Source organism: Nymphaea colorata, chromosome 3, assembly GCF_008831285.2.
Source record: "Nymphaea colorata isolate Beijing-Zhang1983 chromosome 3, ASM883128v2, whole genome shotgun sequence".
NCBI classification, from domain to species: Eukaryota; Viridiplantae; Streptophyta; class Magnoliopsida; order Nymphaeales; family Nymphaeaceae; genus Nymphaea; species Nymphaea colorata.
Genome location: NC_045140.1, coordinates 17,130,464 through 17,147,500, shown reverse-complemented (window position 1 = coordinate 17,147,500; position 17,037 = coordinate 17,130,464). Strand labels below are relative to the sequence as shown.

The 17,037-nt window shown below is 36.3% G+C and overlaps 1 protein-coding gene across 3 annotated transcripts; it reads left to right on the top strand.

Moving 5' to 3' along the window:
- Nucleotides 1-615: 615 nt before the first annotated feature.
- On the top strand, nucleotides 616-16,562 carry LOC116250491 (GPI inositol-deacylase A). Of its 3 annotated transcripts, none has more exons than XM_031624133.2 (19): nucleotides 616-843; nucleotides 1,393-1,926; nucleotides 3,061-3,306; nucleotides 5,850-6,040; nucleotides 6,141-6,312; nucleotides 7,163-7,300; nucleotides 7,391-7,580; nucleotides 8,199-8,341; nucleotides 8,543-8,725; nucleotides 9,040-9,150; nucleotides 11,126-11,245; nucleotides 11,380-11,536; nucleotides 12,300-12,463; nucleotides 12,566-12,652; nucleotides 12,744-13,072; nucleotides 13,235-13,316; nucleotides 13,975-14,114; nucleotides 14,647-14,890; nucleotides 15,736-16,562. In XM_031624133.2, the coding sequence occupies exons 2-19, from the start codon at nucleotides 1,636-1,638 to the stop codon at nucleotides 16,066-16,068; spliced, it is 3,321 nt and encodes a 1,106-aa protein (XP_031479993.1). In that variant the 5' UTR covers nucleotides 616-843; nucleotides 1,393-1,635; the 3' UTR covers nucleotides 16,069-16,562. The 3 variants fall into 3 exon arrangements, with proteins under 3 accessions (XP_031479993.1, XP_031479991.1, XP_031479992.1); XM_031624131.2 differs by having other exon boundaries at nucleotides 14,623-14,890; XM_031624132.2 differs by having other exon boundaries at nucleotides 616-848; nucleotides 14,623-14,890.
- The last annotated feature ends 475 nt before the right edge of the window (nucleotides 16,563-17,037 follow it).

Genomic DNA, 17,037 nt, shown 5'->3' with positions numbered 1-17,037 from the left:
TCTGGTCTAAATTCAACTTTAAATTAACAATTGATCAGAATCCTGCTTTTAAATACACTACCGAATCTAAATCACAGTCGTTTGGATATTGGATATAAGATACTTATTTAAAACTAATTACAACTTCAAATTCAAATCCGATCATATATTTATTTAAATACATATGTATCCGATCGAACTTCTTGATTGGATGGTAAGTTTTTTTTCCCCCAAATCTGACTTTTCTAAAGCAATGTAGTCAGATATCAGATTTGAATCCATAAATTAAGTAGAGTTGGGTCTAAATTTAAGATATGTGTGCTAATTTCGAATCCAATTACATGATTTTTGAATGTATTTCTTTGGCAACTTGATTTCGTTTTCAAACATATCCAAATCAACTGATTGGTTCAGACCTAGTCTGCCAATTCCAAATGGAATCCGATTTCATAAATCATACCCCATGGACTTGAACCCCATGTAATGGTTGGATCCTGATAGGCCGTCCGAATATTTCAGATCCGTTTTCAGCCATGCTGTAACCGGCTACAGCCGGTTAATCCCGTAATCACGAGCCGTGCGATGTGGGCAAAAAAAAAAGGAAGTAAGAAAAAGAGGGAAAATGCTCTGTTTCGCAATCTGTCTTGTTCCATTGTTCGCCTCTGGTCTTATTTGAACTCATCCACACTCTGTGCCGTTCCCGTCGATCTTGCTCTGCGATCGTTTTCGAAAGTTCTTGGATCTGGTTTGGAGACGGGAATTTCGTGCGGAGGGAACTGGATCGAGTCGAGAAATACAAGTACTTTGCGGGCTTCTCTGTCTCGGATTTGGCGGGATCGGGTCTCGTTTGGTTTCGTTGACGCGGTAAGGTTGGTCTAGGGCTTTTCCTCGTTGTTGTTTGTGGATTTTTCTTTCGGTTGGTTTGAAAATTTGCAAGAAGGGATCGTGTCTGTATGACTTTGGTCTTGCTTTCGTGGTTTTCCCGCTTCTTTTGGCATTTCTCTTGCGGAACTGGTGTTTCCTTGGTGATTGTTTTTTTGGATAACAAGTTTGAGATTGAATGAGATTTATGTGTGCTTGTTCTGATTCGCTGTTGTGCACATTAGGCTTCGAATGAGAAATCTGAAGATCGTTCTCGCGAGTTTCTCCTGTTCAGATTACTGTTGCAGTTGTATTTTGGGGACCGGCATTGGATTTTACTTCTTCCTTTATTGAATGGACGAAGTTAGTGTACCTCTGAGGCCTTTGTAGGCAGCTAACCGCTTCTTTGGAATTGACATAATGTGAAGATTTGTTACTCTTGTGCAATTAGATCTACGTGAAAACTATGCGTTTGTCATCTATTGATTTAAATAATAGCTGTTTGCCTTGATCGAGGATGTGGGAAATAAGTGATTTATTCTTGCTGTGCAGGGACGCTAAGAAGATATTTGTGATATGGGTTTCGCATTTGCCTGAAGATGCTCTGGGTGTTGGTGCTAGTAGGGCATTTTCTGCACTTTCTGATTTGAACCGATCGGCTGATGGCCCCGTCCTTTCTATTTAAGCATTTTGGATTGCAAATTTAAGTTAATCGGATTTCTTCAACAGAATGGAAATATTATGGTTAAGTAAATCCTAAATGGTTTTTGCTTGAGACTGAAGATTGGTTTCACGATGCTGGGTCTGAAAGGAAAATGCAAGTTGGCAGTGCTGGCCCTTGTTACCATTTTCTCCCTTCTTGCTGCCTTGTATGGGTTGTTAAGACCTGTTCCAAATGGTTGTGTCATGACGTACATGTACCCAACGTACATCCCTGTCAGAACGCCTGCAAACGTGTCATCCAATAAATACGGGCTGTTCCTATATCATGAAGGTTGGAAAAAGATTGACTTCAACGAGCATCTCATGAAGCTCAGTGGTGTTCCTGTGCTCTTCATTCCAGGCAATGGTGGAAGCTACAAACAGGCATGTCTATTTAATTTATCCTTTTTGTTTGTTTCAGTTGTTTTTGTTGTTATTTTGATTTATATTACGGGTTTGACTAGTTCATTTACTTTTTAAGGTGTCTTAGCTTATGTTCGCAAGAATGGGTGACTGTTTGTAATATTGTACGGACACCATTTTAATTAGCCCTGCCACTGAGATGTTGTTGCCATTATATTTAAAAATTTTATTACCATAAGCTTGATTTGGAAGGATACCATTGTGAAGCTTTTGTACTTAGAAATATATGGCTTTTAAAAGTGTTTGACTAACACAATCTATTAAATTAATGTAACGATGCATAGGTCACCTTTTAAATTTAGCAACACTCATGGAGTTGATTTTGTCAAGATGCAAAAAGCCCTATCAGCACTTTGCTTATTATACTAGGAGAGGAGATAATCCACAGGGCCAAGGATTTTTATGGTTTATAGAATGGGAATGTAAGAATCTGTAAAATAAAATTTAATTCTTATGATGGACTGAATTTATGCTGGGTTTTCAGCCGATCAAAGGCTGACACATATTATGATAAATGGATGGGTCCGATGGGCTACAACTTTTTTGGAGCTTATCGTATATTGATGGGCTAAGGTTTGATGACAATGAGAATGATTGTATGCAGATGTAATCTTGTCTGCATGTGACCATATATGGTGATCTATGCTATATGTGCACTCTAGAAGTTGTCACATAACGCTGCCATAAACTGGTTTGCCAGGCTCCCACTTAACCATACCTGGCTGCATTGCTGATCGAATTTAGAGGTGGTGTGTCCTTACTGTTTGGGTTATGTCATATGTGCACTGTGTTTGAAGTGTAAGTACATGCATTCGCATCTTTTGCCTGAAGCAATGCTATATTATTCATATAATAGCGTTTATTATGTGTGTGAAACAATATAACTTTTACTGTATATGCTGGAGAAATCTCAATTTAAACCCTGAATACCCCATAATTCAATATTGTGGAGGACTGAACAAGCAAAAGTCCAAAAGGATACAAAGGACCAGTTCCTTGATTTTTTAGTCAATTAGCACAACATTTTGGTTCACTTCTGAATGCAATTTCTATTATTTCTTCGTCATTATTTTTTTGGTCATTTCATTTGCATAGGTGCGATCTATGGCAGCAGAATCTGATAGGGCCTATCAGGGAGGTCCCCTCGAGGCTACCTTTTATCAAGAAGCTCTTTTTACACCTGATGTTGGAGGAGGGGATGAAGATACCACTTTTACACCACCTAATCAATACTCACACATGCTTGACTGGTTTGCTGTTGATCTTGAAGGAGAACACTCTGCAATGGATGGACGGATACTTGAAGAGCACACAGAGTATGTTGTTTATGCTATTCACAGGGTATGTGCACTTCGGCAAAAATAGGAAGGTTCCTTATGTATAATATTTAAATTAGTTGTATAATTGAGTATGGCATTGCTTTTACTCCTGATGCAATGCATACACTTGTGATTATTGTCAATATGCCATTTTTGAAAGTCATTGACAGTTTGACACCACTAACATTGTTAGATATCTTATTGACAACATTTTTTCTTGTCCCATGCATAGGCTTGCCTACTAAATTTAGACATGTCGTCAAGGCATTATCTGCTTAGTCACATGAGTACTTTAGTAAAGTCCACGTACCTGTACCAATGTTGTAAAAAACGTATCGTAAGCCGTATCGGTCTCGCCAATAGATACGTTGTATCGTAAAGTATTGTATGCATATCGTAAATTTATTTTTTTAATTAAAAAAAAACTAGAAAAAATAGAGAAAAATCGGATAAATCAATAAAAATAAAAAATATGTTATTTTAATGAAAAAACATGTTATGCATAATGGCAGGCTTATTATAGGGTATGAAGTTACTTCACAAACATTAATAAGGGGTCATAATATCACGTAATAACACAACATGATCTAAGACATGAGGAAACATAATTTATAAGATCTACAAAATAACTCATAAGTAAGTCATAAGATCCATAACACATCAAAAACCAAGTTTTACATATACTATACATCACATCACAAGACAAAATTGTTCAATGTCAATGCAAATAACAAATGAAAACAACTTCATTCATAATCTTTGTCATATCATTCTCATTTTCATTTTTCGTAGAAGATGTAAACCCTCTTTATCTAAGCAAGAATCAATCATCCATGCATAAATCTGCCTTCAAAACGACAATTTCATGGTGAAACTGATTATTCCTGAAAATTGCCCTAATCTCCCCCTCCTTCAACCATTAGATATGTTCAGAAATGAAGAGGGAGGCAAGTTTTAAAAATTAGTTTGAAAAAGGATGGGTTTAACGCCACATTTTTCAAAATAGACATGTATTGTGCGATGTGGGGTGTATCGCACTATATCGTACGATATAGGTTGTGTATCACACGATACATGCGATACACATACGATACACTACCTGTTTGCGATACACTACAAGTGGTGTGTCATATCGTAAATTTAAAAAGCAACGGTACATACAGCCCTGTATCGTACAATACCTACAATGCCTACAACATTGCCTGTACCTAAAGTGGGTACTTGTACACACGAGTTCTTTTTAGCATAGCCACAAATATCGTGATATTAACAAAAACAATGAAGAAAACAAAAAAAGGGAAGATATTGCAGTATTTTGAAAAAATCATTAAAAATCTATTTATCTTGATTTTAACGTGGTTTTTTCACTTTTATTTTTGTTTCTACTTTTGCTTCATTGTTTTATTTCCATTTGTTTTAAGTATTTAAGTTGACCTCCTAATGCAATACAATACTTATTAGTTTTTCATTTCTTATATTTTTACCTAACATTTTGATGTTTTATTTAAAAAAAAAAACTTTGAAACTTTCTTGAGAAAAACAACTTTGCCGAAAAATACCCGATAAAAACCTTGCCGATAAAATCTGACAATGATATTTGTAGCTGATCGAAATTGCAAAATTTTTACTTGATTTAATTGTTTCCAACTTGGTTTCATCATGTTTTTAGATTTATTATTCATAAACATGTACAGTTTTTATTTATAATTTTATATCACTTGTTTATTTAAATGTTGCTTTTATTTTGATTTTTTTGTGTTATTTTGCCTATGTTCACATACATATCTCTGTACCCAAACCGTATCTGTACCCATGTGACTTAGATTATCTGTTATCTGCATAAAGTTGCATCATCCTCCACCTTTCATGGGAAAAAGTATACTGGTAAAGTCTTGTGGATTTGCATCTTGAGAAAAATTGTTTTGTTATATTCCAGCTTTACACCTTTCTATTAGTTCTCGATAATCGGCTAAGTACTTGTACACAACAAGCATGGCTTCTGTTTTTTACTTAATCCTGTTTCTTTTGGAAGTCAACATGGTCTTATTTGAAGACAACATGGCCTTATTTGAAGTCAACATGGCCTTATTTTCTTTATGTTCCTATTTATGTTTTGTCGAAGCCATTATGTATAACATTCTTTAGCAGTTACTTTTGTTTTTTGTGGTGGATATTAAAATCTTCTGTTTTCTGTCCTCTTTATGAGTTTGCACTTTGATGTTCGAGAATTGCTATTCACTGGTATGCAGCCTTCTCATGCTAACTTGTATCTAAATGGCATCTGGTATCTGAATAAGAATGTGAGACATATTCCTTGAGCTTTGCCATTCTGAGGTGAGAAAGTATCTATGTGTTAGTGTACCTTGTCTTGATTTGTGCCAGAAAAAGCACGTTCATACCTAGACCTGTTATTTTCTTAAAAACATTAAAGGAGTATAAGAAGCTAAGTTCTTGTAATGGTTTGCATTTGGCTTGTTTTTCTTCATATTCATGAACACCAGCAAAGTGGTTTTCAACTTTGTGTGCAACAAGTAATGTTAAGAATTATCCTTGATATGATGACAGATTTTGGATCACTATGTGGAGTCTCAAAATGCTCGGTTGAAAGACACTGGTGAAACTGCTGGAAGGTTGCCTAGAAGTGTCATTTTAGTTGGGCATTCAATGGGTGGATTTGTTGCTAGAGCTGCTATTGTCCATCCTCATTTAAGAAAATCAGCTGTGGAAACTATTCTTACTCTTTCTAGTCCACATCAGTACGTGACATCCTTAATTCTCATATCTGTGGTTGCTTCCCAAGATGCTATATGCTCCCCCTCTCCATTCTACTAATGGGAACATGCAACACTACTGCAGGTCTCCACCACTGGCCCTGCAACCATCATTAGGACGATTCTTTTCACAAGTAAATAGTGATTGGAGAAAAGGCTATGAGGTTCAAAGGGCACCTTCAGGTCATTGGGTTTCTGATCCAGTGCTTTCAAATGTTATTGTCATATCCATTTTTGGTGGCATTCGTGATTACCAGGTATGGTCTATTCAACAAATACTAGTACTAGTGCACTACATACTACAAGAACAATGAAAACAATAACAAAATAATAATAAAAAAAAAAAATACTTGCTAATGGTTTGTGGCACAAAGTTGATGGAATTGGTTGTGTTAATGAGAGCTGACAAAGCTTTTCTGCGAACTTGTCCTCAGTTTTTCTGGAAATACAGAGTTATCTCTCAAACCATTGTCACAAATATTAGCAGAATTGCCAAAATACTACAATAATATTTCCAAAATATTAAATGAAAAATTAATTTATTGCGATATTTTGAAAATATCTTCAACGTGAATGACTGAAAATAATACTCTTATATTTTTGGAAAATTTTTTGATGGTTTTGACATATTCTAAAACTTTTTTTGTCATTTTAGTTTGAATTTTTATCAATGTTTTTGTTGGAAAATTTGTAGAAAACTTATAATTTCATAATTTTTAAAATATATTTTTTCAACTTTTGAATTTTTAAGATTTTCTGAGGAAACAAACTTTCTGCATATTACCTAAGAAGAACCTTGTCGATAAAAAGTTAAAAACCCAAGAATGATATTTGCAACCATACCTCAAATTTAGCGTCGGGATGAGAACTTGTCAACTGTCATGTTCTTACTTTTTAGGGAGGAAAAGGACAGGGCCTGTGCTGTTGAATTTTCACCTTTAAACTCCTGGAATATCAATACTGTAGGATCATGATTCTATTAGACTACCACCGCATAGTGCCCCATGCGCTTGCCTTGGTTTAAAGGGATGGCAGCTTCATAATCTAGCCAATGATCCCCCTTGCATCAGCTACATGACCTAGTTTTGGAAGCATTTTATTTTCCAGGTCCGCTCAAAATTGGCATCTTTAGATGGTATAGTACCAGCAAGTAATGGCTTTATGATTGGCACCACGGGCATGAAGAATGTATGGCTATCAATGGAACACCAATCCATTTTATGGTGTAATCAACTTGTAGTACAGGTATCAGCTGCTCAAAATTCTTCTTACCATAACATTTGTGATCTAAAATTCTTTGATTGAAACATACTAAAATGCTTCTGAAAATTACAGGTGTCACATGCACTTCTGAGTATTGTTGATTCTGAAACTGGTCAACCATTTGTGAATGCTCGCAAAAGGCTTGCTGTGTTCACCAGAATGCTTCAAAGTGGAATACCTCAAAGCTTTAACTGGGTGAAGCAGATACCAGCCCCTTCGCGTACTGATAAGGCTAATGTTCAAACTGACAAAATCCTTGTTGGTATTTATCGTTCTTCTATTATTTGATGTTGTGGACAGAAATTTCTTATATGGCAATCGAACACACCTTCACACATGTATTGGACCTTGTCAGACATATATTTGGAATTGAATATAGCCAGTCTTAAAACTTCAACGGAAAAAACTATTGAGGCAGAAAAAAAACATTTGAGTTCAATTTGCTTCTTAATCTTAGAGTAGAGTTTAATAATATTGGTTACCACTTACATCCTTGCGAGCCTGAACGTGAAGAAATTGCCAGTGGGATATATCAGAAATTTGTAGTTATGTATTTTGAATCTTGTTACTAATATATTTTTATGTTCAAGCTAGTACGTTCTCAAATTTCAATTGGAAAAAAATATTCAAGCAAAGGAAAAGTTAAAAATATTGCATTCAGTTTGCTTCTTACTAGGACTTTTAACTTGCTTTATGGTCACTTAGATCCTTGCAAATCTGAACATTGACAAATTACCAATAGGATAAACTGAAAAACTTGTGCCTTGTGGTCTTCCAGTTGCTTCGTTAACATGGTAAATTTGATCTGCACTTGCTCCTCTTATATTTTGCTTTGCCTTTTTTTATTGTTCTGTTCATTTTCTGCATTTATGTTCATCAGCTGGTGGCCAGATGTACTCTTCTTGCCCCGAGTCTGTTAATTGGGCAGCTGATAGCCTTGAGAGAGATCTATATATCCAGTCACCAACTGTTACTGTCTTGGCCATGGATGGTAGAAGAAGGTGGCTTGACATCAAGGAATTGGTGAGTTCGCTTAAATAAAGTTTTTCTTGCTATTTGTTTTTCTTTGAAAATTCAGCTTTTTTATGCATGTTTTTAATAGTCATTGTTCTATACTGCCTTATGGTGTTTAATAGTATGATAATGTAGAAATTTCCAGCTCAGTGGTTCATGAATTTTCCCAATGGTCAGAAACTTCAGCTCCTTTTTCCTCCATTTCTCCAGGCTTCAAACGGCAAAGATCATTTTGTATTTGTCACAAATCTTGCTCCATGCTCTGGGGTTAGAATTCATCTTTGGCCTGCAAAAAGCAGAGATTATTTACATGGAAATATCTCTTCAGGCAAAAGGATTGTTGAGGTGACATCAAAAATGGTTCACATTCCAGCTGGACCTGCACCAAGGCAGGTATTACATGTGGCTCTAATGATTTTCCATGTCTACAACATTTTTGTTATCATTTCAATATGCGATGTAGATATTCTTTTCCAGACAATTCTTCTAGCTGTCTAATAGATAAAGAGCAGTTTTATCGGAGTGACGATCGCCTTTTTGATGGATGAATAATTTGTGAAATATTTGTCATTATTGTCATCATCATCTGGGAGCATAGTAGCTGAATGCCAATGCCACTAAGAGTTTGGATAAGAACCCTGGTTATGTGTTATTTTTCTGGTGTTGTTATTCTGAGCTGTGCTTTTTTTTCCCCCTTTTTTCCCTAGATTGAGCCTGGAAGTCAAACAGAGCAAGCTCCTCCATCAGCTGTCCTGCAATTAGGCCGAGAAGATTTGGATGGTTTCCGGTTCATCACAATTTCAGTTGCTCCTCGTCCGGTGCTACATCTTTCTACCTTTATAGTTTTAATATTTTGAGTTTTATTTTCTTGCTCCATATAATGGTGATTTTTGGTTTTGGAGTACACAAATTTTCCTATTATGTGGTTATTTGTTGTTACCATCATTATTTCGTGTGGTCAATATCTTGAAGGTGTTCAATGCAACAATAATCTTCGTATGGATTATGTGGAAGCACTCAATTCAGGATGGTGCTGGAGATGTGTCACATGGATATGGCTAGACATGTGGCATGTATCTGCACCTGCATGTGTGTGTGCATGTTTCAATGATTTTCTCATGAGCACTTATGCCTTTGCCAAAATTTCCATCGACTCATGCATCCAAAGGTGTCCCAGTCCTATCTGATATATATCTAGGAATTCCCTTTAAATATTTGCAGAATTTTGACCTAATCAAACTAATAAGCTGATGCTAACGAGGCACTTCTGGCCACTGCTTTTGTCATCATCTGCTGTATTGCTACATGATGCTTCTTCTGGATATTGTATTGTGTTTTTCTTTTTGTTTTATTTTCTCTCCCTTTTCTCAACCAAAAGTTTATTTGTGCCCTTGATATTTGGCAAGTTTTGTTGTCTGATGCCATATTGAGGCTGCTTCTTTTGAGTAATGTAAAGTTGGTCAGTGGATTGTTTCTTATTCTCCATTTGAGACTCTCAATGCTGCTTTTCTCTGCAAGTTGCTAGAACATAGAAAATTATCTGATATTGCAATGTTGCAAGTATTGTAACCCAACAAAGTACATCCCTGAAACTAGGGGTTTAAGTAATGTGTGTAACTTATACAAAAGGCCAACTGGGAGGGAACTACAGTAGTTCTTACTGACGTCATCTGTGATAAGGTAGGGGCCATTTTTTTCCCCTCCACCATACAGTTTGGCCTAGAGGTGCAGTGACGTAGATGTGCCTTATTGAGCTGTGCAATCTCTTTCTTTTGTGTGTAATCACTTTTCTTTTGCCTTGTCATTTAGCTGGATGAATACATTGAAGTAAATAAAATGGTTTGGTTGTCACACATGCTTGGTCTGAGAGGTTGCTGTGATACATTGCCCTATCTTATATTGCGGTACAATACGAGGTGTATTCTAGGACACATGGGTGTGGATGTGGATATGGAAGGTATGATCCAGTGTCACAGATATTGCGATATTTTAAAAAATTATTTGATATTTACGAGATAATCAAAAAACAAAAAAATGGGGAAAAAATTGTGAGATTTTGAAAATCTTGCCTAAAATGAAAATCTCACAATTTTTCCTGAGATTTTAATACTTTTTTTAAAATTTTAAAGATTTTTTTGTGTTTTTTATTATTTTTAATTTTTTAAATCTGTTGAGTTTTTCTCGAGACTTAACCAAGAAGAACAATTTTCCAAAAAATACATGAGAAAAACCTCGCTGAGATTTTCCCGAGAAACACGTTTTTTTTAAAGAATATCAAAAAAGAAAAAAAACACGTTTTATTCACATTAAAAAAAAAAGTCCCTTTCGTTTGTGTTTTTTTTTTTACATTTTTCACGTTTTCTTTTCATTTTTTCGTTTTTTTGTGTTTATTTCACGTTTTTTACATTCTTTAATTGCCAGATTTTTATTTTCAGATTTTATTTTTAATTTTTTAGCTTCTTTAAAACTTGTGGAGATTTTCCCTAGAAAAACAACTTTGTGGTGTTATACCCAAGAAAAAAACTTGCTATTTTATACCCAAAAACGATATTTGTTTTGTGGCAATGGTGGCCACCCCTTTGTAAGGCCATTTGATTCAGCTTTACCATAACTAGGTTGTGGACTTTTCAATTCACATAGTTTTGGTGCTTTATATTCCATTCCTTAGATTTTCATTAGTATCAGTGTGTTGTGAGATAGTCTCCATTTTAACATATGTGTGCTTTCTAGCTTGGATTTGATTGTTCATGTATGATGATAGATTTGTGATTTTTTGTGATGGTTTCATGTCAGACTATATCAGGCAGGCCTCCTCCTGCAGCTTCCATGGCAGTTGGGCAGTTCTTCAGTCCAAAAGAAGGAGAGAAAATTTTCTCTCCAAGCTCTCTTATTCTTTCTCCCTATATTCCAGAGGTTGGTGTTTCAGATAGCTTGATATGCTTCCTTGTTTCATTTTCTCAGCCTGTATATTGGTTGTCTCATTATTTTCTCTTTTTATTATAGAAAATTGTTCTGATCTTGGACTATCATCAATTTGTCTCATGCAGGAGATCTTGCTGGCAGAGAATCATCCCCTTATATTGAACTTGTCATTCTCAATCAGTATTGGCCTTCTGCCTGTTACTTTGTCAGTGAAGACAACAGGTTGTGGAATAAAGGATTCTGGGCTTCCAATTGAGCAGGCTGGAGATGCTGAACACAGTGGTGAGTGACGTACATTTTTTGGCATGCTCAGAACTGGATATTATTACCAAATTAAAGGTTGCTGTGTTGCTGTTTTGTTTCTTCCCGTTATGTTGTGGCCTTATCCCACTGCTTCAGTATGTAAGGAAAGAACTTTAGAGAGATGTTTGATATCATAATTCATAACTGCTACTTTTCATACTTTGCAGTGCAAATCACTTGATTCTCCATTTTTACAACTTTACAGCAGGCGAGTATGTGAGTCGTCGAGTTGAAACTAGAGTTGTGGAACTTTTTGACTTATATAAGTGGGGAGCTTTTTTCTGTTAAATACCTTGGGGACTTTGTTACTAGTGTTGAAAAGGTGGCTTTGTGTTTGTCTGTTGTTTGAATGCAATGCTATAGTCACACATCCTGAGTTTACTTGCATGTGGCTGAAAAAAGCTGTTGTTATTACAGAAGGCATTGAATTATATTTGAGTCATTTTCTATGTCCTGTGGCTGATCTGGTCTAAATTAGCCACACAGGTAGCTTGGAGTCATCTTCTAAATTCAGTGAAAATGCTGCAGATATTTAATGCTGTTAATTGATAGCAATTTGGATGCTTTCATGGAGGCTGGTCCTTGATATGTTGAGGTTTCTCAACTTTGGCTTGTAGCATTAGTGTCTGTATTTTATTCCTTAAGCATATCTCTTTAGAACTTTAATATTATTGAACAGTTGACCATGCTTATGTTACTGATGATATGAGTTGTTTACCAAGAGCTTTGATCTTTATTTCAGGCCTCTGCAAACTGCGTTGCTTTCCACCGGTAGCACTTGCTTGGGACTCCACATCTGGTTTGCATATTATTCCAAACTTGTATCTTGACACTGTTATGGTAGATTCATCACCTGCAATGTGGGGATCAGATGCAGGATCTGATAAGACCACTATCTTGCTGATGGTATTGTCTTCATCTTCTAGTGATATTGATTTCTTTACTTCCCTGTTTGATGTTTTCTTTTCTTTGTATGGTTCTTATACTAAATGTACATGATATGTGCAGGTAGATCCACATTGTTCTTATAAAATCAGTGCTTCTGTATCTCCCACAGTCTCTGCGAGTAGATTCTTACTTCAGCATGGTTCCCAGGTCTGACTCCTCATTGTAATCACCAATTGCACAATAATTGATACAGATGCTGACTCTTGGATTTCTAACCTTAGATTGTGTTATTCTGCAGGTGTTCGGTTTCTGCACAGTTGTTTTGTTTTTTGCCATGATGCAACAAGCACGTGCTTGGGAACTTGATCTTCCATTGCCGTCACTACTCTCAGCTATTGAATACAATATGAGAATGCCAAAGATGTTCACTGTCTTGGCTCTTGTACCAATATTGGTGTTTGGATTGCTTTCAGCCATTTCATCTCAGATGTCTCCTCCATTTGCCAACTTTGTTATTGTTTCTGTAGTTTGCTACCTCCTTGCAAACGGGACAATTATCATTTTAGTATTGGTGTCCAAATTAATCTTTTATGCTGCTGCTGTCACACATGTTTTTATTTGTCAACGGTGGGTAACTTGCTGATTGTTTATTGCCTCTGGGTCTGCTATAATATTTGCTCGATGTTGAGCTTATATCTGTGTTTGTGGTGGCATGTTCTTAAAATTCCTGAAATTTTTGTAAATTGCTGTTGTGGGGTGGCATGATCTTATGCTTTGTCGTATTTGTAGGTGGCAGTCATGGGAAAGAAATGCTAGCTTCATCCTTCGACTCAAATTCACCAAATTATTTTCCTTCATTTCTTCAATTAAGGTGAAAGTCCTTCATTGGCATGGCTATTAGGATTTTCATCAGCTATGAGTTATCTTAGAACACTTATTAATTGTTAATCTTGCCTAGATCATTACTCATCAGGGAGTAACTCTCTGTTTGATATACACTGGTATCTACTTTCATCACATCCACTAAAATGACATGGACCATGAGTGTTTGAGCACACAAATGAACATGTGCATGTAAGTTGATGGCCATGTCTTCTATGTTTTCTGTAAATTGTTTGACACTCAATTGTCTTGAAATACATTTAGCTGTCTTTGCAGTTTTGTTAAAAAGATAATACTCACTCCTTTATAAAAAATTTCTGTAGATCTGAAGGGATAAAAATGGTTTGTTATAGTATCTGTGTTGAAAGTAGTGTTGCCAAACGCTTCAATTTGATTTAAAGTTGTAATAGTTACAGATAAGACTTCAATAGTCTTTTACAAAAAAATGCTATTCTCTAATGGGAAAATCTGCTTTTACACTATACTAGTTAAAAGTAAGTCTATGCCACTGGTTCCATATTCACTAAAGCAGATAATTCCTGGGCATCCATCTGCAATTACATTTACTTGTGCAGTTTTCAGGAAGGTAACTTTGCTGGTTATGGTATATGTGACCCGTCTTTCTCTTATTTCTAACTTTTCAATAGGTGGTTTGCATGATACAAAGAAACCCAACTGCTGTTGTAGCACTGGTTACAGTTCCACTGGTCTGCTTTGTTCATCCTGCCCTTGGGCTGATTGTGCTGCTTCTTTCTCATGCTTCAAATTGTCATATGGCCCTCTGCAGGTATTCCTTTAATAGCCCACTTTGACCTTTTCCCTTGAAATGTCTCCATATATCCAGTTTATAGAATTTGTCTTCCATATAGTTCTGGATGGGATTGACATGAGAAGAAAATTTATGAGCCAAGCACCTCTGAACGACCTTGTGGTGCGTTGAATTTTTGGCAACTGGAATGTTTAAATTTTTTATTTTAGGTCTTCGAGCCTTATTTTTTGAATGTAACAATTTATTTTGACTGGAAGAAAGGCTGTGTTACCTGCCATATTACTTATATCAGCCACATTTATCAGTGCAGCAGTGCTAATACATCCACTAAAGCTTTCTTAGAATGTAGAAAGCTTTTTTTTCATGTAAAGTTGAACACATAGCTAGTTCAGGACTTAAAACGATAATGTGACACTGTAATACTTGATGACCTCAGGAAAGCACTAGACCTTCAATTTCATGAAATTTGCAGAGTCATGCGTTTGTGGCTTCTTCTCCTAAGAGGTGGCTACGGTTTTTGTAACAGTTTTTTGGCGGCTTGCTTTCGCAGCCATGCACAGAAGAAGGAGAAGTGGCTAAATGCAAAGGTCAGAAGTGGTATATCCAGCCGATCTAAATCTAGCAATGCATTTGATCAGCTTCTTCCAATGGATGATAACCATTCTACCAGCCCAAATTCTGCAAAGAGCTATGGTGATACACAATTGGATATTTTTCACTACCGACAGGGCTTGCTTATGTTGCATTTGTTTGCAGCACTTATGTTTGTCCCATCACTTGTTGCATGGACTCAGGTATGTGTTGATTCCTTGGTATTTTGATATGTGATGAGTGATGACATGGTGAATTCAGTTGTCTGTGGGGTATTCATCATGAATGATAATTCGATAAACTAGTTCAATATGTTTTTAGTCTTTATGAGCTTGATATTTTGTGAAAATGTTGTCATTTTTTGAGACAGAATTTGAAATGGATGTCCATTATGATATCATTCAAATGTATTTCCACTAAGATTTGTTAAGTTTTCTATTATCACATTCATGTGGATGGGTTATTTTTAAATCAGTGAACTGAAAGTCTGAAATTATTGACACATTGGACGGATTCTCATGAAAATAATACTATATACTCTGGTCTCCATTGTACATGGATACATGCCAATCAATCTGGATATCCATCAAATAAGTCTAAAATGCGCAACTGGATCCTAGTCTACTGGATCTGACTACGGGGATTGGAATAAACATTAGATGCCTTTTGATATTTGTCGATGCCCCATTTTTACTTAAAAGTCATCCAAGCATTTGAATATCATTGCAAAGTTTGTTCTCTTGGAAGGATGGGCCTTGCATTTTTTTTTTTTTTTTGGGGGTCAGACTATGTGATGATACATTGTGCCATACCGTCTTTTTCAGTTAGCACATGCATACGACAAGAGCTTTCTTGTCGATCAGAAACACATCATCCATTTTAATATTGTGTCGACATGATTTGAGCCCTTTATGACCCTCAAATGCTTTTGTTCACTTTTTCTCTTTTGGAGCTCAGCTATGTAGGGCTGATGAATTGGTTCTAGAAATAGTAACTTCTGGTGATTATTTTTTGGTAAACTTGAATAATGTTAGCTGTTGTCTTTCAGAGAATTGGGATGGGCCAAAGCTTCCCATGGTTCATTGATTCAGCACTTTCAGTTGGAGTCATGCTCCATGGTCTTTGTGGTTGGAAGCCAGAGCATAACATTCCTTTGTTCCCATTACCTGGCATGCATGGGAGAGAAGTTGGGTTGAGCTTTTTTTACTTTCTTGCTGGTTACTGCTGTTATTTTTCTGCTCTTCAATTGGCACCATATCAAGCTTGCTATGCAATGGCTTCCATTGGTGTTATTACTGTAATTTTGAGAATTATCCACAGACGAAGTAGAGAGAAGGGGAATAGTCATTTTAGCAGCAGAAAACATTCTCACAGACACTAGAGCTCTATGGTGCTTGTCATCTTTTTCTCCATATGGGCATTATGGGTCACAACGCAGCAGCTGTCTTCTGTCCACCTCTGTGGATTACTTGCTGACCTGAGGAGTGCATGGAAGAGTCATATCATTCTTATGAAGGAATTTTCATGGCCATTTGCAGGTCCTTCGTTCTTCCAATTGATTTCTAGCTGATGAATTGAGTTTTGGCATGGGAACAGGTTGGATCCTTTTTGCAATGTAGAGTCTTCCACAACATGCTATTCTCATCAGGCATGCTACTGAAGAATTATAGATGTCTTGGAGCAATATTCGTGTCAAAAATTACTATTTAGCAGATACCAGAGGTATCTACAATCTTGTAAACGTGCAAACTTCGGGAGAGTTTGTTGAAGTGCTGGACTCGAAATGATTGATTTGAATATAAACAGGAAACCCAGTGCACTAATCTTGAAATATCATGGACATATTCCAAGATTCTCAAATACTGATATTATCTCCGAAGCCTCCTAAGAGTTCTACAATTTTCACTTTTTCGGGCTATCATTACCCAAACTTTCCATCTCGCTTTCTCTCTCCCTAAAGAAACCTTGACGTCTCCAGTGGCCCTTTTTTAACGAGGTGAACTGTATTTGGCGAGTGCCGGTTGTGGACCTCTCTATTTAGAAGATAACAACAGGTATTTCCATTCAACATCGTTGTTTTTCCGCAGGTCATAATGCTAATGCACTAATTTGAAAATTCCATGAATTTATTTCCATGATTTTCAGATGCTGTTATTGTCCAGTTACTCTCCTTGGAATTTTGAAATTCACCTACATTGCTTTATGATGGTAACTTTTGGTTGCTCTCTCTCTCTCTCTCTCTGTGCCACACATGTGTCTAAGTTTTTGCATAAATTTATTATATTGTATATTTTAACATTTTGTAAAAGGAGTGATTCTCATCAACGATGGCGAAGGTGGTGATGTTTTC

Coding starts and splice junctions, on each gene's coding strand:
- LOC116250491 (XM_031624131.2), top strand. CDS start 1,636: ATGCTGGGTCTGAAAGGAAAATGCAAGTTGGCAGTGCTGGCCCTTGTT. Junction 11,246..11,379: donor TTTCTCCCTATATTCCAGAG/GTTGGTGTTTCA, acceptor TGTCTCATGCAG/GAGATCTTGCTGGCAGAGAA. Junction 13,317..13,974: donor CCTTCATTTCTTCAATTAAG/GTGAAAGTCCTT, acceptor ACTTTTCAATAG/GTGGTTTGCATGATACAAAG.